Source organism: Prunus dulcis, chromosome 1 (genome assembly GCF_902201215.1).
Source record: "Prunus dulcis chromosome 1, ALMONDv2, whole genome shotgun sequence".
NCBI classification, from domain to species: Eukaryota; Viridiplantae; Streptophyta; class Magnoliopsida; order Rosales; family Rosaceae; genus Prunus; species Prunus dulcis.
This window is the reverse complement of record NC_047650.1, coordinates 38,092,246-38,116,806: the sequence shown is the minus strand read 5'-3', so window position 1 is coordinate 38,116,806 and position 24,561 is coordinate 38,092,246. Positions and strand designations below refer to the sequence as shown.

General features: G+C 38.0%; 3 protein-coding genes across 5 annotated transcripts; 1 reads left to right on the top strand and 2 right to left on the bottom strand.

Moving 5' to 3' along the window:
* Positions 1 to 1,347: 1,347 nt before the first annotated feature.
* Positions 1,348 to 12,084, bottom strand: LOC117622458. 2 transcript variants are annotated; one of them, XM_034353128.1, is made up of 19 exons: positions 10,288 to 12,084; positions 9,154 to 9,239; positions 8,611 to 9,000; positions 8,442 to 8,525; positions 7,953 to 8,330; positions 7,355 to 7,415; positions 6,649 to 6,790; positions 6,441 to 6,541; positions 6,122 to 6,370; positions 5,733 to 5,980; positions 5,416 to 5,646; positions 5,108 to 5,326; positions 4,964 to 5,017; positions 4,752 to 4,817; positions 4,467 to 4,607; positions 4,324 to 4,377; positions 3,460 to 3,519; positions 2,365 to 2,769; positions 1,348 to 2,257 (listed from the first exon to the last, which is right to left on the bottom strand). In XM_034353128.1, exons 1-19 carry the CDS (start codon positions 11,720 to 11,722, stop codon positions 2,090 to 2,092), a joined length of 4,572 nt encoding a protein of 1,523 aa, XP_034209019.1. In that variant the 5' UTR covers positions 11,723 to 12,084; the 3' UTR covers positions 1,348 to 2,089. The 2 variants fall into 2 exon arrangements, with proteins under 2 accessions (XP_034209019.1, XP_034209027.1); XM_034353136.1 differs by having other exon boundaries at positions 6,450 to 6,541; positions 10,288 to 12,083.
* Positions 12,085 to 13,458: 1,374 nt separating this feature from the next.
* LOC117616689 (transmembrane protein 50 homolog) lies at positions 13,459 to 15,458 on the top strand. The gene is made up of 4 exons (XM_034346078.1): positions 13,459 to 13,801; positions 13,896 to 13,983; positions 14,364 to 14,516; positions 15,054 to 15,458. Exons 1-4 carry the CDS (start codon positions 13,669 to 13,671, stop codon positions 15,085 to 15,087), a joined length of 408 nt encoding a protein of 135 aa, XP_034201969.1. The 5' UTR covers positions 13,459 to 13,668; the 3' UTR covers positions 15,088 to 15,458.
* Positions 15,459 to 16,588: 1,130 nt separating this feature from the next.
* LOC117634515 lies at positions 16,589 to 22,329 on the bottom strand. 2 transcript variants are annotated; one of them, XM_034368669.1, is made up of 5 exons: positions 20,869 to 22,329; positions 19,960 to 20,708; positions 19,780 to 19,869; positions 17,542 to 18,306; positions 16,589 to 17,167 (listed from the first exon to the last, which is right to left on the bottom strand). In XM_034368669.1, exons 1-5 carry the CDS (start codon positions 20,975 to 20,977, stop codon positions 17,030 to 17,032), a joined length of 1,851 nt encoding a protein of 616 aa, XP_034224560.1. In that variant the 5' UTR covers positions 20,978 to 22,329; the 3' UTR covers positions 16,589 to 17,029. The 2 variants fall into 2 exon arrangements, with proteins under 2 accessions (XP_034224560.1, XP_034224551.1); XM_034368660.1 differs by having other exon boundaries at positions 19,951 to 20,708; positions 20,869 to 22,328.
* Between the last annotated feature and the right edge of the window lie 2,232 nt (positions 22,330 to 24,561).

Genomic DNA, 24,561 nt, shown 5'->3' with positions numbered 1-24,561 from the left:
TTTGTTAATTTTTAAGCCAAAAAAATAAGTTATTTATTATAATTTTTTTTTAATAATTAAAAAATTAATAATTCGATTCAAAATCAGAACTAATCAAAATTGGACCTAAACTAGCCAGTTTTTGAAATTTTTTTTGCCTAAATCGGATCGAATCGAACCAATTAAATAGTACAAATTCCGATTCCGATTTAAGGTAAAAACTAGACCGAATCAGACCGCACCCACCCCTACTTACTGTTTTACCCAAAAACAGACTCTGTCTCAGTTTACTCCTTGAAACTAAAAGTTTCTTACTTAACCCCAGTATCTCTAAAAATTGTTGAAATTTTCTCAAATTTTCTCACTTTATCACTTCAGTACATTTCCGTCCACAAGTGCTCACGCGACATGGGAATTTTAGTAATTTTAACTATTTAAAAACTATAAAATCCAAATTAAATATTGAAAAATACATGTCTTAATTTTTTTAGGGTTAACAGAACCCCACTCTTCCCTATCTTCCCCTCCCGTCAGCTCACTAGCTCTCACCTCCATCCCCTTCTTCCCTTTTCAGTCACCCCATCCCAAAAGCACCCAGCCCCGCCACCCCACTCCCTTTCCCCATCATCGTTGCCCCACTTACCACTTTCCACTTATCTTTCCTTTAATATCATTAAAAACAAACTCACTTGAATCTGGTGGATTGAGGCCATTAAACAAAATTACGGTCGAGGGTTGCGTCTAATGATGACGATGCAGTTGGCCTGAGTAGATTGCTTGGCGAGAGTTGATGAGGGTAGTGGTTTGGGTGGCTAGGTAAGTTGGGTGTGTTGAGTAATTCCATGGAGGGTGGGTCTTTGGTGGGCGCTGGGTCGAGCAGAGGAGAAATGTATAAAGAAAATAGGAGAGAGATGAGAGAAGGGGGCGGGGTGCGATGGGGTTGGGTCGGGGTCGGGGTCGGGGTCGGGAGAGGAGAGAGGCAGAGGGAGTGAGTGAGAGAGGCAAATAAAGATGATAGAGGAGCTAAAATTACTAAATTGCCCATATCACATCAGAACATTTAACATTCATAGAACCAATTTTACCTCTCTTCATAATCTTATTCCTATAGAAGATATTTTTATTTTAAATGTACATTACTTGCCTCTTTTTTGGAAGGAAACATTGATTAGACACATGCAAAAACATAAAAAGAATATGCATGTCAAACTGTAATCGGCACTAAAGTAAAGGCTCATACTTCATGAAAGGGAAGGAGGCAAATATTTTTCCTTTCCAAATTCTACAGATTGCTTTCACTTGTGTTACCCAAGCAAACGACACGAGTAGCTCCTTGTGAGAAGGGAAGACGAGCAAAAAAATGAAAAGGAAAGGAAAAAACTGAGATACATTACTGAACTTAAAATCAGGGATCAGAATACATCCACAAAACATAGCGACTCTTTATTCTTACCAAATGATACAGTACAACATTTCAAACCAAGCAATACGCACCAGCATTGCCCACAAACCCAGCAAATTCAAGTGATAACCATCAACCCAAAAACTTGCGTCAGGCTGAGAAAACTTCAGAGGCATCAAGAACGACGTTGTGGATCGTGGATTGTTCGAATATTAAACAATGGATTAATCTGATGCATTTGAGGGTTGGTATTTGAGGATTGGTATTGTAAGGATATATACAATAACTTTACAGGGCAAGGGCAGTGGGTGATACGCTTTAATTTCTTGTACGCGGTTTACAAGCAGGAGATTCTCTTTACTCTCAGAACCAAAAGGCAGGCATCAAGATATAAAATCCATATGCCTTCTTCTAATACACGTAAAAGGAATAAACCCTCACCCACTGTACAGTCGAACTCTCACAAGAATATACAACAATGACACCAAAACTTCACATCCCTACCCAAAATGTGGCTTCCTTACTATGAATACATCGGCGTGAACCTAGCCTCCATCTTTCACTCGGCCATTTCCCTTTGAAACTGATAAACGTGGCGGTTTCCAGGGGCGGCGGTGATGTCTGGGATGGTGGGCAGAGAATACTCGCATTGTGGTCCTTTTGTGTTCCGAAAGGACAGATCAAACACAAACCAAAAGGTGCGCCACACTACCCATCTCCTTCTGGGGGTTCACCAGAACAAGCATCCTGGTTGATCTGCTTCTCATTTGGGATGCAATCCGCAGGGACATATGCATATCCTTTGGGTAATAGCATATTTTTCATCGACGCTTGATCTGAAGTCATTACCAGTTCTTTCTCAAATGTCTCAGCATGCTGTGAGTTGAAGATTTACAGTTGGCATAAATCTCTCAACCATGGTTGTAATTACCATATATACAAGTATAATAAAGAAGACTAGTCAAGGATGCAATGTAAAATACCTTTCTAGATTTTGACCTCCATCCCCCGTCTTCCGAAATATTACAATTTGCAGCAGTAGGTCTACAAGGAATCTGTTTCTCAGAAAATTGTGCCCTCTCTGTGAGCTTTGGAGTAAAATGATCTTGGGATGTGGAGCTGTCATCATCTGTCCTTTGATCATTGTCGATAGTTATCAGAACTCTGGTCCGTCGCTTTTCGGAAATTGTACTATCCACAGTCACATCATCTGATTTTTGAAATGCCTCACTGCATGATTTGTAACCATCTGTATGTCCTTTAAGAGATGTTGTAGCTGATTCAGAACTAACATCAGGTAGCAAGAAAGGACTATGAACCAGCACAGATCGAGCAACATGATCTCTCCTCACAGCAAGAAGATCATGTGAACAAATGAGAAGTTCCCGCTGCATTTAAAATTAAAACAAAAAACTTACTTAGCATGAATTCCTTCAACAGATAAGTACACCATCACAGAATTACATGAAGATTATGCAACAGAAGACCATCGACATCCAAAACCACAGATTTTTTTTACTCTATATCCATCAGAGTAAGACATAAGGTGACACGTAAACTTATAACCACATACACATCAGCAAAGAATCTGTTGGAGGAAAAGCATGACCACAGACAAAAGGGGAGACCGGATAGATTATATGAAAATACAACTTGGTCCAACATGCATGTATCAATGAGAGGCAACATGAAGCCCTTTCAGAAGAGGCGTTGAACCAACGCTATAAACAGTTCGGGTAGAAATTATGTGCACAAAGGGGAAACACGCAAAAATCATGAACCGAGAGTGGAAAAGGTTGCAAACCCCATTCAGAACACCCGCTAAGCAGAATCATAAACCCCACCCCACATAGAAGAGAAGCAGCACACTTCTATGAGACAACACCATTCCAATTGAGAAACACTCGTACAACAATTTCCTTTATAAAAAGTGAAGTAGGTCCTGAGTTCTTAGCCATGGGCCATAGATTTTAAAGATGCACCATATAACAAATTCATGAGGTAAGCAGGTAATCCTAGCCCATATGCAGCAAAGAGCTAGAAAGGCCAACAAAGCAGCAACCATGAAAATGCCTCACCTTTACTTTTTCTCGTTTGATGATTCTTTCGCAAAGAAGGCGTACCCTCTCTAGTTCAACCTGCACAGGACCATTCATGTAACAACTCAATCACGCAATTCAGTTCTATAAACAATCAAAATATCACGTGTCAAAGACACCATCATGGACAACAGAAAATAGATCACTCAGTACATGATATGAGAATAAGAAGAAAATTGTGTTGATGCCACTGAGGTAAAAATTGCGAACATTGACCACACGCCTAAAGACCATAATTATACATCAAAACTCCTTTCTATTTTAGAAGCATGAAATTGAAAACTCCACATTTTCAATACGTGAACTGTCTGCCTTACTAACAGTTCCAATTCCTAACTATTCATATCTTGAATCATCTTTAGCATTCAGGTATTTGCATCAAGTCAAGCCCCAAAGAAACTTCATATCAAAATCCAGATCAGTAACTTGGAGATCGAAGGGCACTGTAAACCTAATGGCAGGGTAGTTGACTAATTAAAAGATACAAGTTCAATCTCTGATATAAGAATATACCAAGAGTAAACTAACACCTAAGAACTTCTTGTGTCCCTGCTAAGTGAATGTGGAGATACTCCATGTGGATCTCCAAACCAGCTCATCATGAGAATAACTCAGGCCAAAAGGCTGCTGCATTTTTTGAGTAGAAGGAAGTATTTTTGCTTAAGCATAATAGCAAGAAATAAAGACCTTGAACCCACGTTTTCACGTAAGTGCACACAAGCAAAGCTCAATCTATACACTGGTATATGCTTTGCGCTTCAATCTTCTGTTTGATATTTTCATGTAGTTGTGGACATAGAAAAGTATATGAGCAGCAGTAATTACTGTAAGAATAGCTCTTACCCTAATTTTCCTGAGGTTCTCCAAGTCCTCAGTTCCATGTTTTTGTGTTTCAGCCTGTATAAGTTCAACATCCAAAAAAATAAACATAACATATCATAAACCATCAAAAGGATGGAGACTTTTAAGTAAATAAAAATATAGACCTTCGCCCTCTGCTCAACGCTGTGCTTTTCACAATACCCCTTGTGTTGAATCTTTCCGCCCAAAGTTTTCACGTGCATGTAAAAACCAGAACTTCTAGCACATGAAGGGTGAAATGTTGCCTGACAGTTACCATAGTTGCACTGCAAAAAAAAAAAAAAAATTAATAATAATACAGATGCCTAACTGTCAGTGATCCTAATTGTAAGATAATAAAAAGGTGAATATAAAAAACCCTTGCCAGTCAAAGCATAAGATCGCAACCTAAAAAGATGTTAAACTCTTACCTTTATGCAAACACCACATTTGCGTCGGCAGATATAACAAAAATCAATCCCCTTAGAAATCGTCTCCTGGCACCATAACAGATTAACATTAAGCGTTAGCTTGCTGGAATATTAAGTTCAATGCTCATGGCAAAGAAAAGATCTTCAGTGAAAACAAAAGTAATCTAAATTGTTCAAAATTGTGATTGCCACAGCATTTGATATACACATACCATTCCCTCAACGGGAGATACTTGTCCCCTTTTGAATGTTGATTCAAAGATCCACTACCAGATGAAACAGCAAATAACATCAATTTCTTCACTCAAAAAAACCTAATTGACATTGTTCATGTGCACAAGAAGAGAAAATTTTACCTCAGCACAGAAGGCATGCACCCACTGGCCATCAGAAGATTTTCTAAAAGCCCCAGTTTTGCCACCACATAAACCACATTCTGCAGCAAAATGATCTTTCTCCCAAAAATTGACAGGAGCTCCAGAGCTTCTAGATGATGATAGTTCTTCACATAATTCACAGTACCACGGACCTGTAGATTCTCTAACACTACGATAGCAATCCAAGTGAATGGCAACCTGTAAAAAAAAAGGGCTTGGTTATAAGTTATAACCCAAGCAAAGTAGCAAGTTTCATGAAATTAAACCCAAAAGAAAGAGAAGATAACCTTGCAACTGGAACAGACTAAGATCGGGTTTAACAATGTCTCAGAACGTCTGCAGATGTCACAAGATCTAGGATGTTCTTTAGAAAAATCTGCAACAGAATGAACAAAACCAGTGTGTTTTTCCACAGAAATCCTAGGGACAGCCACCCTCGGAAATGTCTCTTTCGCCCGATGCATCAGCTGTGAGGAAAAGCCAGACCTCCCACTAGAAGTATTCAACTTCATCACATTCTGCAGAGAAAAAAATGACCACATACATAAATAAATGACACAATAAAGGGCCAAAGTCTTAATGACAAAATTAAAAAATCATTAACCTCCTGATGGGAAGATTCATCAATGACATCTTTCCTAAATGATGAAATCCTAGAAGAGGCTGCAGCAGCAGCAGTTGCAGCTGCAAGCACAGCCTGTGCTTCTTTATGCCGTCTCTCCTTCCTACCCTGCTTCTTTGCCTCTCTAAGCTCACAAAGATACTGATTAACAAGCACAGCATCCCATTTTTGCTTCCGTACAGCATCAAGTTCCCATGGAAGAGTCTTAACAACATTATACATTAAAATATCTGCAAGAGAATGCATATACAATAGATGTTAATAAGTTATATCAATATCAAACATCAATATACAAACTTTTGAAGGCCCCTACCAGAGGCAGGGAACACTGAAAATAAAAGTAACAGAGGATAGAAGAGCAACACATATACCAGTAAAATGCTTTCTCGCAACTACATTGCTGAGCAACCTATTCTGGTAATAAATGAGTTCTCCTTCCACTTCATCTTCTGGAGACGGTTCTTGAGCTCCCATTTTTCGAGCCTTAACCAACTCTTCTAAATTTACCTCATCAGATTTACAAATATTATCACAGCATTTTGGATGCTTATATTGGTGATTACAGCAAACACTGGCATGGGAAGATGCCTCCAGACGAGAAATTTCTCCCTCGCTTGAACCTGCCAAATAAATTACCTGTCAAAACTCACCCATTGCAACAACAGGGAAACAAATCAAAAAAATCATTACCATCATTACCACATATTGGATTTTCTCCATTCTGCATCTCAAACAATTTCTTTTCAATATACGGATGGACATAACAACTAGGAACTTCTGGCTCAGATTTACTGCAAACGTGCATTTGCAAGATTCAGAGGAGTTCTCATGAAATCACAAAACAAAAACAAAAAAACGATTTGACAATTTCCCCCAAAAAAAAAAAAAAAAAACTTACTTGACTTCAGGATCAACTGATTTTGCAACTGAAAACGACTGATCTTCATTTACGATCACTGAGGTACTCTGCAAAGGAATAGTAGCCAGCTGTTCTTGACCCTTTTGCACAACGCTGCAATTTAAGGGTTTAGCTGAATTACCTGTCCATCAAACCATTTTTGCATGTCACAAGAGACGCCAAGAACTACTTCAATGATGCAAAGGTATCTATGTATGCAACAGTGCAACACAGAATGAACCCAGATACAACAAAAAATTTCTACAAAAGCAGAGCAAATAGAACATAGAACAAAAATTAATGGAAGAAAAACAACTAGCAATAGCAACACAATTCATATCTAATTTCCTGTACAGGAATGCAACTGGTATTTCCTGTACTCAAATCCCAAATAATTCAGCAGTGGAATAACTCTCTTTAGCTATAAGCTGCAACTACAACGATTGTAGGCCTCACCACTTCCCGAGTCCTATTCAAATTCACTCCAAGACTCCACCTATTTACTGAACCTATAAATTTTAAGTTGGAGGTCACTATTATGAAAGAGATTCGCTATATGAACCTAACCTGGAATCTCCACAGAACCAGGAATTTAAAGTCTGACCTAGTCAATCAACATGCATATGGACAACAAAAATCTTCAATTTTTCATTTACTTGATAAGATAATATGAAGGCATCTAACCAGCAGAAACAGAGAAGAGTACCTTCTGATTTAGGTGTAATTGTCGGCAAAGAATGCTGAAACCCAACAGCCTCCGTCAAATTCTGCAAAAACATGAAAATTATTAGAAACAAAGGTCTGAATAACTGAGGCATAACACAGGAGAGAGGAATGAAAGGGCAGAGGAGGGGGGTAGGGAGGGTGGGTGGAAAGAAAGCAAGAAAGAGAGCGCAAGCAGTGTTCATTCAGAGCCACACTCAAGTGTAATCCTTATTACTGCAGCAGGACTATCATAACATTTATAACGTTCAATCCCCATGTAACCTTAAGCATGCTCACACAACAAACATCCCCAGACCATTTCGAAAATAAACTGCACCATGTGTTATAACGGAGAAAGCCCTTCCTCATGGAAGCCTTGAAGGCTGGGCCATTTCCTAACTCATTACAAAATTCTTGAACATTGTAGATGACAAACTAAAACCAAACTGAAGTTGGTGAAACACTTAACCACATCACACCCAATATTTACATATAATGCCCTTCCATCATCCAACCGAACAAGGAATCGGATTACACTAGTAGTCACAAGCAATAGTCAGAAGGCTTGCATAACCAACTTCTCTCAAATAATTAATTACCTTCTCAACGGGATCAGGGATGGAGACTTTACTTGAATTTTCTTGTTCATCAGTAATCATTTGATCTACCTTAATCTTGTTCAACGTGCCATTGTCACAAAAGATCCCCTCAGATGAGCTTATTACTTTGTTGTCCTTCAAAATCCTAAAACTACTTTTGGTTCTTCTCCGTGGGGGTACTGACTTAACAGCTACATCTGTCATATCAGACTCTGATAAAGATGCAGCATCAGAACCATCAGAACCCCCAAATTCAGCCATGGATGAAATTGCTGATCTTAATTTCATTTTCCCATTTTTCTGCCTTAAGTCCAAGTTAGAATGGTCTTTAAGCCATTTAACTATTCTGCATTGCACATCAGGGAACATGCTATCATCCTGCAGGAAAAGGCCACAAAAGAAAATTTTGAGGAAAAAAACATATATCTGCTTAAACTATTTTGGAAACTAATAAAGAAAATAAAAAATTAAATATCTAGTTTGCATTACAGCAAGTGATGCAGCTAAAGAATCAGATGAAAGGCCAATGTCTGATGCCACATCCTTCACATTAACTTTTCCACAATCAATCAGCTGCAGGAGAAAAAATGTAAGAATTAAAACAAGCTGGTGAATTCCAAATGTGTTGAGAAGGGAGTGAACCTCAAGTATACGTTACCTTCTTTAAAATCAGAGAAAAATTATGGGAGCTGGATGCATTAACATCCTCACTGCTCCTCTCAAATGACCCTGCATCAATAATTGGCTGTGCATCACTACAATCCGACTGAAGTCTAGCATTTAATCTTGAACTAGGAAACGCTATCTCCTGTGATTCACAATCACCCGATTTCTCAGAAATAATATCTGGAGCCCCAGTAGCGACTGCAATTTTATCACCATTTCTACGGCCAACCCTTAACTTGTTTAATTTTCTCTCTGACAATGCCACAGGTAAATGGTTGGAGACATTTGCATTCCCGTCAGTAGAGACAGGGGGATCTACTAATTGAATGTTTCTGTTATCAGGTACTTCTGAGTGCTTTGGACAGAAGGCCCTCAATTCAACCTACATGTTTATCAAAAGTTAGATCTTCAGTCAGAAAGCCTGATCACAGTCATAAGATGTCACCTAAGACAAAGAAAACATAGCAATACTAGACACCAGTCACAACAACAATTATAAGATTACGATTCTCAAACACATGCATAGAACTCTTACATTATCACACCCATATTTTCCCCAAATTTCCATTCTTTGTTTTGCCTCCCTCGCACATAATGGATGGAATGAAGTTCTGCAGGTTCCTGAACAACAAGCCAAAAAAAAAAAACATTATCAGAGCGAAAGTAATCCAAAAGTCAATTCAACAATATTTTAATAGTTGAACAGCTAACTGGTTAAAAATAAATGTACAATTTTTTAAGAACTAAACCTTGATCCACCACAATACAAGAAAATATTAAGATTTTTAAGCCCACAAATGATCACTAACCCAAAACCAGAGACAGGACATCTAGCTCGCATAAAAGTAGCATGGCAAAGACCACCCATGTAAGTATCATGCCAAAAAAGTGCATCAATAGAAAGAAACAAAATGTTCCTCAGACACTTCCAGAAAATGAAATTGCCAATTGAAGTTAAGTTCAGTCAAGAGAGAGTTTTACCCAGCAAGTGGGGCGAGGAGAGAGACTACATCTTATAAACAATATGATTCTCCTATGAAGTAACAAAGAAATATTATTGCTAACATTTTCCTTAACACAGATCCAAAAAGGGAAGGGAGCAAAAAATTACTTTGCAACGAAACTTAGAGCAGGCTCACTTATTCAATTCTTTCACTGAACGGAAACTTGTAATTCGAGGACAAGAAAATAGTAATAATATTTTGGTAGAACTGCACATAAATACAAAGTACATCTAAAATCCATACTAATATATAACCGCAAATTTTAGCAATTGGTGCAACATCCTATATTTTCATGATGTTTATTTTTTGCAGAATATTTTAAATAAAACTAACTATAATTCAAATATATTATAAAGTAACAAAAGATAAAATCATTTCCCACTTTACACGCAAAGTTACGAAATCAGTTTGAACATAGATTACTAGCTCCCCACTTCCTGTGGGTTTATCGTATGTGGGGGGCAAACCTTACAGCAGAAAGTACATGTGGGGTGTTAACAGAACAATGCAACACCATATTTGTATCTTCTAAATTTCAGGTCAACTCTCAAGTAAGTCTAATAGATGGAGAACTAAGCACATATACCAAAACGGGAGCATTCCATTGGCATGCCAGCCAAAACAGATATGATAATTGTATAAGACAGTAAAGCAACAAAGAATACCATGACTGCATCGAACACATGCGCCCCACTTCACCTTGCATACATTACATATTAACTTTCTGCGGGTTTCATTCACTCCTCCAACATTTAGTATGGGCTCCATCTTCACTAAGTCCTCTATATAAACTTCAGGCATCCACTGACAACAAAACAAGTGAGCAAACTCCACAGATCCACCATTTTCAATACTCTTAAGAACTGGCTTTAAAGCCCCACCCTGCTTTGGACAAAGCGCACAAGGCTTTACTGAATTACTAGTATCAGTCTTCTGCTTACACCATGAGCATACCCATGATGCATCTACATCCTCTACCACTCCATAGCACTTCCGATGAACTCCAACCTTACAAGAACGACAAACAATCAATCGGTTTGATTCTTTACCTGCATCGCCCATGCAGCAGAAATGGCATAAAGATGAATTCCCATCACAAGGGGAACCAATTAAGACTTTCTCCAACCCTGCATCAACACCCAGAACCTTCCGTTTCTTTGAAGGGCGCTCCGATGTTAAAGCAATCTTATTCCTATATCCTAAAAGCCACTCAAGACCATAAGGAGAATCTGAAACAGAACAACCCTTATCCCCCTCAGGCAACCCAGAAGCACCCACACTATCAATTTCCATGGAATGCTCATCCTTCACCCTCTTGACCTCATCTTCAACAACTCCATTTTCATTTCCACCATTCTCATTCACGTTTCTAACTGCAACAGAAATGGCATTCCCATCATTTGCACTTTCAGCCTTGACGACAACCTCATTAGCATTCCCAACATTTGCATTGTCCTCCTTGACAACAGCATCATTAGCATTCCCACCATTTATACTCTCATCCTTGACAACAACACTATTTGAATTACCGGCATTTGCATTCTCCTCACTTACAAAAACCCCATTTGCTTTGACGTTTTCATTTGCATTCACCCTCGGACCATTTCCCAAAACCGGAATCAAAAAACACTTGCGAGCAGCTAAATTACTAAGCTCAGACACCTGACACAAGGTGTCAATATCAGGCAATTTCAAGGGTCTAAAGTAGTCCTCAGTCTCCGCCCATATGTTGGAACCCCGCGACCTCTCGTTCTGCCGAGAACTCTTCTTTTCAGCACTGGCATGCGACTTCTTGTGCCGTTTCCGATTATCAGACTGCCTCGACAAGAAGCTAGCCAAGCTCCTAGGCAAGGTGGTGGGCACACTCGAAGCTGAACCATCCTCGGTAACATCATACGGAGAGCGCTCACACAAAGCCTTCTTGGCCTGCGAGTAAAAATCAATTCTCAAAGAGCTAGACTTCTCGGGAATTTCCGGTTGGGTCGCCGGAATTTTAGGCGGAACCCTAGAAATTGGGCATGGCCTCTCCTCCGTGCCGCAACCTCCGTCCGCACCCCTACCCATCATCTTCTTCTCCTCGTGACATCGGCCTCCGGTCATCACCGACAACCCCGCAACCCACAACCAACCATATATCCCATCACCGAAATCCTAGCCCTAACCCTAAATCTAAAATTATAAATAAAATTATAAATTTCAATCCTAATCGAACCCTGGTGGACGAAGCCCTGACATGCAGCTAACAGAAAACCGAAACCCTAATTCGAAAACTCGTATTAGAGTGAGCGACGAAGAGAGAGAGAGAGAGAGAGAGAGGGGGTGGGTAAGGTAAGTCGCGGCTGGGCTAGGGCTAGGGTTTACGGTTATATTCTGGTTTGTATTCTTTTGGATCCGTTTTTTTGAGTGGGTTTCCTTCTATTTTTGTTTTTTTTCTTCGCAAATGGGAGAGAGAGACAGCGAGAGAGAGAGAGAGAGAGAGAGAGAGATTCGCGTTTTTTGCAGGCAGTGAGTGAGGACGGTACGTTTTAGGAGATATTTTTTATACGTGGGGGCTTTCTAGCATAGAGTGACGCAACACATTTGAACTCGTGCAGCTCCAAAGCTTTACGCGTGGCATTCATTTATAGGATCGAGTGATGGGAATCGTTCACCGAGTCAATTGTCTAATTTGGCAATTGCTTTTCACTCCCTTTTTTCTCAGTGCTTAAGCACTTTCTGTACTTGTGATTATTCAACTTTATGATATTAAAATTAATTAATTGGAAATTTCGTTCAAATAATGCAATATTTTATTTACACAATTTCATTCACTTATCTCTTTTATCAAGAAAATGGCAATGGTTTGGAGCATACGAGACTCACAAATATTAAAAATTACGTTTATATACTGATATGGTATTGTCTCCACTTAGAGAAGAATGACCTAATGATTTATCCGAAAATATAGGAGAAATTAAAATTAAAAATAATTTTGACTATCATTCTTTTTCAAGAAAATTTAAATAGTCATTAATACAACCATTAAACGAAAAACATACAACAAGCTTTAATATAAACTAATCTAAAACGTTTTAAAGCCTTTACTATATAAGAACTCGAAAATTAAGTTATGATGAAAGGCAAATGTGAACAAATACAATATCTCTAATTAATCTAAAACGTTTTCAAATCCTTACTATATAAGAACTTGAAAATGAACATCAAGTTTTGATAAAAGACAAATGCAAACAAACGCAATATCTCAACTCTTCAACACGTTCTAAAACAAATAAAAGATAATAACAAAAGTAATAATTGCACACACAATAAGAACTTAATTAAAATCACAAAATTACGAGTCAAAATTTGATTGTTAGTGAGTTGAATTTGTTTGAGCACATTTACAATGTGGATTAACTAAATAACGCTACAATAGACTTTATCGATCACGATGTAATTATTAGTATCAATGAGTTTTAGTCCAAGTCACATGAATAAAAGAGATGAAAATTTATGAATTTATATTATCTTTATTTAATTAATAATTTCAATTCTTAATGTTTGAATTAACCAAAGTTATTTTTTAATATTTTAAATGTTTCACAATTCTCTGCAAGTTATGATGACGAGGAGTAATTTCCATTATTCTATATACTTCGCATGTTTTTTTAAAATTTGGTGGCACATGCACGTGCGTGACACTTATGTTTGGTAGAACATGTGCGCGGCCATTCGAGGAATTTAGTGTTTTGCCGAATTTTAGATTTTAATTTATCCAAATTTATTTATACAGTGTAATGAAGTAAAAAAGAATTAATTCCACTAAATACAAGGATTAAAAGCATAATTATTAACATTTCCCCAAGAAAGCAAAAAAGAAAAACAAAAGACAAAACGGAAGCTTCAAGCATCGACTAGAAACAGAGTGGAGAGCAATTCACAGTTGACGAAAAGCAAAAAAGAAAGCAGCCATCGGGTTTTTCGAACAGTCCGGTAGACGACACCCGATCCGGTTTGTCTTCGCGAACCAATAACCACCGAAGCAAGTTCAAGCGGCGTCGTTTCATATGGATGTGTCGGAGCTTTGGGCGATCTTCGGGCCAGGCGTAGCCGGCGCCGTGTTCGGAGCCGGTTGGTGGTTCTGGGTCGACGCCGTCGTTTGCAGCTCCGTCAAGGTCTCCTTCGTCCACTACCTCCCTGGTCCGACCCGACCCGACCCAATTTGATCAATCTTTTTGCATGTTTTCGGTTTCTAGGGTTTTTTATTTGTGTGTGTGATTGGTGGTTTTTGCAGGCATATTTGCATCTTTGGCGGCGTTGATGTTCAATTGCGTTAAAAAGGAAGACATTGATTACTCTCCGTACGAAGAGGGCGAGTGGAGGTGAGCAATTGTAGTTTTGCTCTTTTTGCACAGCTTAAAATTGAACATGGGTCCTTCTTATTTAGTTTCAATGCGACTGTTTTCTGCGATTTTGATTTGTGTATGCAATTCGCTTAATTTAGTTTGCTTAGATGATTTGACCATTGTAAATCAAGCAATAAGATAATGATATGATTAGTTAGATGATTTAATATTTGGCCATTGAATGTAAAGCTGTAAACACATTGTTATGCATATCTGTGAGCTTGATATTGAGCTCAGGATTGTAAGGTCTGTCTCATTTGATCATTTGAAGCTATGGATTATGAGAATTTGATGTTCTTTCTGTTTGATTGTTCCTGAAATTGGTTATAAACTAATCCTTCTCTGAATTGCAACAGGTTGAAGCTTTGGCTGTTCATTGCCTATGTTGTAGCCTTTGTATCTCTAGCGGCATCGGTGGGTTTGCTAATACAGGATTCACTTGTGACAACTGGTCCTCCAGTGTGGACAGGAGTTGCTGGTGTCTTGCAATCAGTTTTTGTGTTGATCAGGTAAAGTTGCTTTTATGGAGCCCCGCCCCCACCCCTTATGTATTTGAGATCTATAAATGGGGCCGCTCTTTGTTGATAAGCATGCTGTTTGTACATTTACTCTATTTGTGTGTATGTGTCTCATGGATATATTTCTAAGTCATTTCTCATTGAATTCCTTTGCTTTCATGCATCTCAATAGCTTTGCTTTCACCTGTTGAATTGTTGGGCTTTCTGGTTTGCTTTATTATAATAAAATAATTTTTCCACTAATATATGTGAGTCTCAAAATATAAGTGATGTGATTTGTTTCTGTCTTGAACATGTAAAATAATGATATTTTCTGGCACCCTACTCTTGGCTGTCAAGGGAGCACCCATATTGATGAACGACATCACTGTAATGGAATGCACATACATGCATGAACATGAATGTGCATAAGTACATGCAGGCAGTACAATGCTTTCAATGCTTTAAAATGTATTTTTATGTAACCCATACCGCGCTGCATATCATACCGTTACCAAGCCAGTTTAATTCATTTTCTGTTTCCTGCAGTGGGCTAATTTATTGGACCGCTCACCCGGAGTAAGTAGGGATGTATGAGCGGTACCTTTTCCTTTGGAACCTGGATTTCACAACTGAGGGAATTGGCTGTGTATGTGTATCATTTAACTTCTTCAAACAGTTGGACCAAGGAGACAGAAAGATGAATGGTAGATAGGGTTCGAATTCCATTTCCATAGTTAATATGGAAGGTATTTTTCACCGTTGTAAATGTTTATATTGTCCCACCAGTCTTGTTTAAATTGCTAAAACTAAGGCAATGCCTTTTTGCCTTGTCAAAATCTGAGTTTGTTTGCCTGTCTTTCTTACGTTATTTCACAACCCCGCATGATGTGAGGGCTTATGATAATACATTGATTATATCAAATTACTTGGTCATGATGATCCATTCAGTTATGTCTTCTCTGCAATCATGGGCCATGCGTTGGAATCAATTCATAAATTTTGTGCTTAATATTTTGAATCGAACTATAGATACAGGGAGCACAACCGTGCATCGGTGCATGCAAGAACATACTTCCATGTTGCAATTTGTACAAAACTGGGCGAGTCAAGAAAAGAACGGATGTCAGATTCCGTTTTGACGGGAATGTGGGCAACAAGAGTCAGGTAAGCAATCGGGTGGTTGTCATCTTGATAGGAAAGAGGAGACATGAGAGAGAGGTGAGAAAGAGAGGAGGAAGACCTAATAGATCTACACTTAAAAACCGTTTTTGATTTGCCTTCATAATATTCTATGTATTTTCTGCTCTCCTTCTCCCCACTTTTTGAATTAAAAAGCAAAAGGAAAATGATGTAGTACCTAACGCTATTTTTTATGATATAATAAGCCTAAAGTGTTGCGTTTCCCGCCAGACCTTGTAGGCCAAAAAAAAAAAAATCAGTCCTATGATTGCATCTTGTTTGTGGTCACTGTTTTTTTTAAAAGCATAAGTGCATCTTAGATAAGGAGTTCCAAACGTGCCCTTAAATTAATTTTGAACTGCTTTTGTATAAAACACTTGTGCTAATAGTATTTTTGTTGAACATAAAACAGAACTCAAGTCATATGGAACAAGTGGAGTTTTAAGGTTCAAGCTTGCTACGAAAACTTTGTTAGAAGCGATGTAATTCTCCCAAAAAGCACTGAAAGTACCTTCTACCTAATTCACCTGTGTAAACACACCCAAATTCTTCTATTTTGAATACCCAATTTCCAAACATTCTTGTTTGTGGTTTTACCAATTGTAGGCTTTGTTTTTTCCCCTCATCCTTCTCTTTTTTGGCAGGCGTTTAGTTTGATTTGTTTTAGTTTTTAAAGTGGATTTGCGTTGGCAAGTGCAAAACTTGTTGATTATATATCTAACCTTGCTCGAGTTTATTTGCTCACTTTTGTAATTACGACCTCAGATTGGAAAATAAAATCTTGAATACATTTCTTCTATTTCCATTATTCATACGTAATTAGGCCATCAAATAATAACATGAACTGATCTAACAAAAATATTAATGAATGACTATGCAAAAACATTCATACCAAGATGAACTAAAACTAAAAATAAACCTTTTTGATTTCTTCTTTTCCGTAAAATTGACCAAAAACATCATAAGCTTTTTTCTTGTAGAATGAAAACCTCCTGAAGAAAAAAAAATAAGAAAAAAAGAGGAAGAAAAAGGACCAAAATACACCAAAATATCAATTTCTCATTCTTCTTCCACTGCAGACAAAATAGCCCCTACTCTACCCCTCCCCCATAAAATTTTAAACCTAAACAAAAACCATTTTAGGCAGACAGGATCGGGGGCACCTGTAACTTATTGCACTATTTGCAGAATGCAGAGTTGTAACCGAAACTCAGTCTCTTCTTTCATACCAAACTCATCAGCTTCTTTTTTTTTTTTTTTCCAAAACAAAAGAGAAAAGAGACTAACCATCTGCCATCAAAAAAATTGAAAATTCTTGGATCTATGTGTGAGGAAAAAGAAAATCAAGCTTCAGACCCAGAGTCAGATGAGCTCAAGTCAGAGCGAGCCCCGCCCAAATTAGTTGCCCGAGATTCAGACAGCGTAGAAAGCTTTGGCTGCATGCCTCGGCAAAGTTTCAGAGATGGCCTTGATTTCAGGACCTGCATACAAAAGAGCACACACAAAGAGTTAATAAAAATGCATTAGCAAATTGTTAAACAGAATATGTTCAACTGCAGAAACCTATTTGGCACATAGCAAATAGTGACATTAATAACCAACTCCAAAAGCACCAACTTATATAGATCTATACTAAGAGTTCAAAACAAGACTAAATAGTAAAAAACATTATATTTTTCTTTTATCAAGGAATTTAATACAGAAATAATAACCAACTACAAAGCATTGCACCTATTTTGTTCCTTGGACACAATTATTTAAATTTAGTTCAGCCCAATTCTATTAGCTTGAGTGGTCCCATTCATGGAGGAAGCTAGATCAAAACCCTTAGTGGAGCGAAGAAAGAGTTCTGTACCTGGTCATAAAATGCACTTATCTCTTCTTCTGTAAGACCGCCATCATCACAAGGGTTATCATCCCATCCAAGAGATCGAAGGAAACGAGCCTCTTCCTCATCAGGATAAACTGCCACACTAGGGCCAGTATCAGAAAACCTCTGAACCTCTTCAGAGCTATCACCATTCACAGTCACCTCACCACCATTTTCAATAGCGTGAGGGCTCGCAGGATCACTGAATACTTCCCCAGTTAGTTCACCTGATTTCTCCATAGTGGGAGATGAAATGATAGGGCCTGAATCTGGGAGAGTAATTGAACTGTTCATTGAGGTTTTCTTCTTCAAGAGATTGAAAAAATCATTCCGGCTCTGGACTTGAGACAGAGAAGGTCTCTTTTCCAATGTGGATCCAGATTTCAGATCCAAGGCAGCTACCTTGCGCTCCACAGGCGAAAGCTTTGGGTTGTTGGGGCTCCTTAGAGGAGCAGATGCAACTGCAGGAGCAACAACAAGTGGGCTATTTGCTACTCTGCTGGCATTATTTGTAGGGCTAGTAACATCCTTCGGGGAAGAGGAGACACCATTTTCCCATACTGGTTTAAGGACCAGGAACTTCCCATGAGATGTCTTTGGAGGATCAGACTTGACAGGACCACCACGAAGAGATTGATTGGCGTGGTGCAATTGAGAGGGTTGCTGCTGTTGTCCACCCTTGGCAGGTACATTCATTTCACCAGTCCTGGCTGCTGTTTTGGGCTTTGATTTGTCAGAAGAATTCAGAACCTGAAAAGATGTTAGAAAATTGTTACCAGAACTCAAAAACGTAAATGCTTTTGGCAAATAAGCAAATCAGAAGTGTTTGATTGTGTATTTCTTTGTCTGTGTATGTATGAATATACATTTCTTGAAAAATGAACGGCATACAAGTCATTTTTCAATCTTGACCATTTATGTATGTACTACTCACCAAACTTGACCAATGAGATTAACTTAAAAAGCAGCATGAAAGAGTCATAACCCAATTACAGTGTAAACAACAAAACTTCAAACAACAATTGCAGAACACTTTTCACTAGTTTCAAACCAATGATGTGAACAATGAGGAAACACGATGTATGCTTCTAACAAAGACAGAAACACAACAATCCTCTTCATTGCATAACTGGCGCAGAAGGGTGTAGGTTTTCCTTATAAAGAAAATTGTTAATCTCCATACGACAGTCCAGAGGGAACACCCAAGTAAATAGGACATTGTTCATGCTGTGTATCTTACAATGAAAATCAAAACAAGTATTCCATCTTTTATCCAGTGCCTAAGAAATAGCATGAAGGAAACAGCAGACTCCTGATCAGAAGACAGCCAGTAAATAACGAGTTTTGCAACAAACTATCTTGTCTATCTACTCCCAAGGATCCCCACCATACATGGACCAATGACAAGAGAGGGAGAGAGGGAGGAAAACATAAGGAGTAAGAGAGGGATGGTTCTCGAGCATCAGAAGAACTTAAATAATCCACACCAATGGCTGTCTCTTATTTATATCACTGAATCATCTATCACCCTAACAATCTATACAGATAATGAGAAAGAGAAAATAGGTCCAAAATCAACTAGGAAACTCATTGCTTACATAGTTTTGAAATCAAATTAGACTGCTCAACAAGTAACTGTCAACTAATCTGAAATATATCAACCCTATTACTTCAGTTGAGTCTAAGAAGAGAAACTAGAGCAAAGCGTTATTCGAATTTGCTAGTACGCCAAACACACACCTCTAAACATGAATGACTTCTAATTTGTAAGGTTGGCTCGATAATCACAAGTTACTTGTCTCAAATGGAGCATCAATAATACAAAATTCAGTTTAAAATCCTCCAAACACCTTTGCACAACAGGTGAGATCATGAAGTTTGATATCAACAAAAGTGAAAGCAAAACTAGTCACAACAAGTAACCTAAATTATTGAAATAAGGGAGATGAAAAACCTATGAGAATTAAAACAATCCACAAATTTACTACAAGCACCTGCTAGCCAAACATCAAAGAAAATGTATAAAAGGGAAAGGATAAAAAACACTATCTAGCTTGCATCATTAACTAAATTCCTTATTTTCTTGATGGTAAACTATACAAACACTTAAAACAAGCATGACCCAAAAAATATTATTGCGAACACCTGTCTGATTAATTAGAAGTCATAAAGTTTAACAGCACTAAAACAAGCTCATGCAAACATCACTGTAAGTTCACTTACTGAAGCTTTGGGCATCGAAGGGGTTACTGGTATTAATTGCCTCGATTGCTTGATAGCCAATTCCTCAAGCCTCTGGGTCTTGATAGATAACTACACAAGAAAATGCATTGTCAGATCAGCCAGAAGTACATACTGTTCAAATAGCATGAGGAAAGTAAAACCTCAGGTTACCTCAGTTACCTGAGGAGCAGTGCGAGCTCGTGCTGGAGCTTGCGCTAATGCTTCAGCCATGTTAAGACCAGCCATTGCAGTTGAAGTACCAGAACCCGAAGTAGCAGCAACCGTTGGTTGAACAGGAAAGGATCCTGAGCTACTGCTTGCAATGATAGTAGAAGGCACCTCTGCCAGAGCTGACGTCCATCCCTCCCCACCAATTAAAGCTGAACTACCAACAGGCAGACTCTGAACCGCTGTGCTAAATCCAGGGGATGGAACTCTTCCAATATCAGGCACAGCTGGCCTTTCTTCAGTTCCGAGTGAGGGAAAATCCTTATCAAACACAACCTTCTGAATACTAACTCCAACCCCAGAAAGCAAACCATTGCCATTGTTATGATTGCTGTTGCTACTTTTTGAGTCAATAACAGCTCTTCGGGGCAGAAGCTCACTTTGTTTCCTGGCCACCATAGACTGAGAACGCCGCAAAGTATCCTTCTCAACTCTACTGGTAAAAATATTTCCCAAAGGGTCAGAGCAGTCACGGTCCCAATGGTCTCCATAGTTTAATCTCTCTTTTTCCTTATCACGGTCCTTATCACGGTGGCTTCTGTTAAAACTACTGTAAGCATGCTTTGCAGAACCATTACTAGAACTCCTCCGTGAATTGGAAGAGGAAGATCGATCCAGCAGAAAAGCAGAACGTGGTGTATCAAAATCACTTATGCTCTTTGAGGTTCTATTTCTCAGGTGATGAGCCAAAGAAGTAACATCTACACATAAGTTAAAAAAATAATCTCAGTCAAAAGATGTTCCCATAAGATTCATCTAAATAGATGCCTCCACAATATGTATGTGTGTGCAAATTGCAGTATATGTGTAAAAAAACAAAGGAAAACATTGGGTCCATGAAACTTAAAAAGCAAAAAATACCTGAGTGAGAAGATGATGATGCAAAATGGTGGGCTGAATTGCCACCCCCAGTAACACTTCCTGTACTTCTCAACCATTCTGGAACTAAAGTGGGTTCACTTCTTTCCATAAGGAGCAGTGAACATGATCAGGTACAACAACAGAAACACTTCTCACCTTCTTCACCGCCTCTTCCCTTTCCCCAAATTTATTATATTTTGGCAAAGATACTAAGTTCCAACTATAATATTTTTTTCTTCTAAACAACCAATATTGCTTCACAATCAACCCGCAAGCAAGTCGCTGCTACTACTCCAAATGCACTCCCCCCTACAATGAGAGTGGTTGATTTATCCTATATATGGCAACTATAATTTGCCTCTGTCAAACTTATCAAAAGAATATCCACACAGTTCTGTACCGCAAAGGTACTCTTCTGTATAGAATAGCAAAGTCCAAGTTTCCTTTTCCCTAAATAACCAATCTTGTTTCAGAATCACTGCAATTAATCAAGTAAACAGGCTCCGATATTGTTACGCACTGAATAGCATATTATCTATATCTACCAACACTAGGGCTCAGAAAAACAAACAGACTTTCACCAAGGTGTGAACCCAGAGCACGAAAACAAAGGCAATGGCAAGGACAAGGTGCATGTCTCGAATTACAACACAATGGGATTGAAAAAATGGAAACAAGGAAGAGAAAAGGAAAAACCTGTCTACGCATCCATCTTCAATCAAAAGATGGATTTGCAGAAGGAAATTGCAAACTCAGAAGACCCTCATCTTCAAGCCCAACAGACAGATAAGCAATAGGTGTGTTAACTATGGCAACAACGAATAACAACCCACGATTCTCGCACGAAAATTCACACCCATCAAACAGTTCAATCTCCAGAGAAAGAGACAAAAAAAAACCCTAGGGCAACGCCAACATCTGGGAGTGAACGCCGAGTAAATGCGCTAAAATAGAAACCCTAGCACATGTATATATTATTATCCCTCTCTGCGTCTATGTAACTCCGAAGACCTAGGATTTCCACAGCCCCAAAATTATTCGACCACAAACGATACGAAAAACTTCAGAGAGAAAAAGAGAGAGAGAGGACTAACCCTAGCCCAGCAGTGATTGACGATTAAGCCAAAACGTAACCGTTTTAATAACCGCCCCCAGTATATTCTCTCTCTATATTGAAAACAATGCGTTTCAGAGAGAAAAAGGAGAGAGGGAGAGAGGGAGTTTCAGAGTGAAAGCGGCGGAGAGCGAAACGCAGAGAAGGAAGAGGGATTTTGGGAACAAAACGCAGAATGGGGCTCAGAGTCTGAGTCTGGAAATAGGGTTTTGTTTGCGCGAAGAGAGAAAGATAGAATTGGGTTTGGGTGAGAGAGAGAGCGAGAGAAAGAGAGAGAGAGGGAGAGGGTGTGTGTAATTTTGTGTGTGTTTTAGCGACACTGGGAACGAAACGTATGAAGAACAGCCTCTTCTTCTTTAGGTAAAAATCAGAAATTAAATTTTTTTATATATTTTATCGAAATTTTATATTTTTGCACACTATTTTTGCTTTAATAAAAAACAAAACCCATGTATTTATTATTGGGATTATTATATACGGTATAACAACTGGGTTCTATATTATGGACTGTCTATAATCTTAACCTATCAGCTGTCTCTGGTATGCTGTGTGGAGGCTACACTGCTACACAGTGCCTATCTTTGTGTTATAGACGAATGTGTGGGTCTATGAGCGTTTTTTATTTGAGATTTATCTTGAGATCATGGGCGGCATAAGCACAAAAATTAGGGTTATAATGACCAAACTGACCTTGGGTTATCCAATTAACGTTTTCATTAAGGAATCAAATTAAAGATTTCCATCAATTAAAAGAATTAATAAAGATAATAAATTGCATTGCTGGCCAAAAGGGACCACTAATTGATTTTCAATACATATGTGGCATCACCCCCGTACATAATATTTGTACAATGCAATGGAAATTGTGATAGGGAGAGACAATAGAAATTATGTAAATGAATCAATAATATGTCCCATTTTTCAAGGATATCTTGTAAAATATCATATAAATTCGAATTTAAGGATTTAAACCGTTTATTTTTATTAAAGTGATATTGAGAGAGTGGGAAATCGAACCTATGACATTGGATGCAGTGATAGTTAAATACTCTTAACTACTTGAACTATAAACCGCTTACCATACCGTTTATTGATCTCCAATCAAAACTCTACATTTTTATCTAATTGAAGTTATGTTCTTGTATACGTGCTTTATCTTCTTGTTTTTTGCTTTTTCATTCCCAAAACTAGTATTTTATTATTATTTTCGTGAAAACAACTAGCAGATTGCCAAAAGAACCAATAACTTTATTTGGAAAGGTTGTCCATCTGGCTTTCTATAATTTAAATTGCTTTTTCTACCACAAATGAAAGAGAGGAAACTTAAGGGTAGGCTTTAGTTAGCCCACCACCTAGAGCCCCATATATATACACAAAAGGGGAAATTATATTCATCATGAAATAGAGGAAAATTATCCTTTTGAGAACTCGTATAGTTTCTTTATGTTTTATTCAAAATGTTTCCAATTATAATAAGATTTGGATGTAGAACCTACTATATTACTATTTTATCCCAATTCCACTAAACATAGTGTTTAGGGTTCCAATCAAGGAAAACTTGTCCAGTTAATGTAGAAGTTACATAGCAAAATTTTATAAACATAAGCATAGGGTTTAGGATATCCCTAAGAAAGAATTTAATTACTTGGTCTACGAACATGTTTTTCACATGTTTTTTCTTGGTCTACGAACAATTATTGATGAACTAAAAGATTTCACATACGTCAAGAGGATTATGCGAACAACTCTACTTATAAAAGGGTTTGATATTTGAATTTGATAGGTCACAAGTGGGGTGCCAATTAAAGCTCAAACCAACATATACTCCATGAATATGGGTTTAACTTTGGTTGCAAACAAACTGAACTTAAATTTTCTTTGACAGACGATGATATTTTTTGCAAAGCTATTTTTACTGGATTGGTAACTCAGGTTGAGAAATTTAGGTGAATTTGGGTTGATTCTAGTGGGTTGTTTCCAACTTCAGTTCAACCTAAATGTGACCAGTTTGTCATGTCAACCAAGCTCAAGATCAACACATTAGGTTAAGGTTTGGGATAAACCCGGCCTAACTAACACACCTAGCTCACACCAGCTCTTATAGCCAAATCTCTAGGTAATCTTATTATCCAATTTAAATTTCGAATTAGTAATTTATCTATTGCTAATATTTCGTATTTTGTTAGTTTATCTCGTAATGTACATCTATCAATTGTCTTTAAAAACTAAATCATAGCAACAACAAAAAAAGAGCGAAATTGCGGGAGGAGAAATTAACCCATCAACCTTTATGAATGAGAAAATCCTCAATTTTGCATATAAAACAGCAGTCCTGATCTCTTGGACTACAGGAGTCCAAAAGATTTGTGGTCACTCATCGTTTGATGTAAATTCAAATGGTTCACTCACTCTTGCACTCCTTTTAAAAAACTTTTTTGAACTATTGGATTTATTTTCTGATTTGGATAATTGAACTTTAAATTCACATAATTTTTCATAAATTGAAATAATTATAATAATCATATCTTAGTGAAAATAGATCACTCGGCCAAGTATCATCTTAATTTGGGCTGCCTTGG

What these genes read in the sequence shown, in the direction of transcription:
- LOC117616689 (XM_034346078.1), top strand. Translation starts at nt 13,669, where the DNA reads ATGGATGTGTCGGAGCTTTGGGCGATCTTCGGGCCAGGCGTAGCCGGC. An exon ending in TACGAAGAGGGCGAGTGGAG is followed by an intron (nt 13,984 to 14,363) that starts GTGAGCAATTGT and finishes GAATTGCAACAG; the next exon opens with GTTGAAGCTTTGGCTGTTCA. An exon ending in TCAGTTTTTGTGTTGATCAG is followed by an intron (nt 14,517 to 15,053) that starts GTAAAGTTGCTT and finishes TGTTTCCTGCAG; the next exon opens with TGGGCTAATTTATTGGACCG.
- LOC117622458 (XM_034353128.1), bottom strand. Translation starts at nt 11,722, where the DNA reads ATGACCGGAGGCCGATGTCACGAGGAGAAGAAGATGATGGGTAGGGGT. An exon ending in TTTCTCTGATTTTAAAGAAG is followed by an intron (nt 8,526 to 8,610) that starts GTAACGTATACT and finishes TTTCTCCTGCAG; the next exon opens with CTGATTGATTGTGGAAAAGT. An exon ending in AGAACCTCAGGAAAATTAGG is followed by an intron (nt 3,520 to 4,323) that starts GTAAGAGCTATT and finishes GGTCCTGTGCAG; the next exon opens with GTTGAACTAGAGAGGGTACG.
- LOC117634515 (XM_034368660.1), bottom strand. Translation starts at nt 20,977, where the DNA reads ATGGAAAGAAGTGAACCCACTTTAGTTCCAGAATGGTTGAGAAGTACA. An exon ending in CTGCTCCTCAGGTAACTGAG is followed by an intron (nt 19,870 to 19,950) that starts GTAACCTGAGGT and finishes TTTCTTGTGTAG; the next exon opens with TTATCTATCAAGACCCAGAG. An exon ending in TAAGTGCATTTTATGACCAG is followed by an intron (nt 17,168 to 17,541) that starts GTACAGAACTCT and finishes TTTTGTATGCAG; the next exon opens with GTCCTGAAATCAAGGCCATC.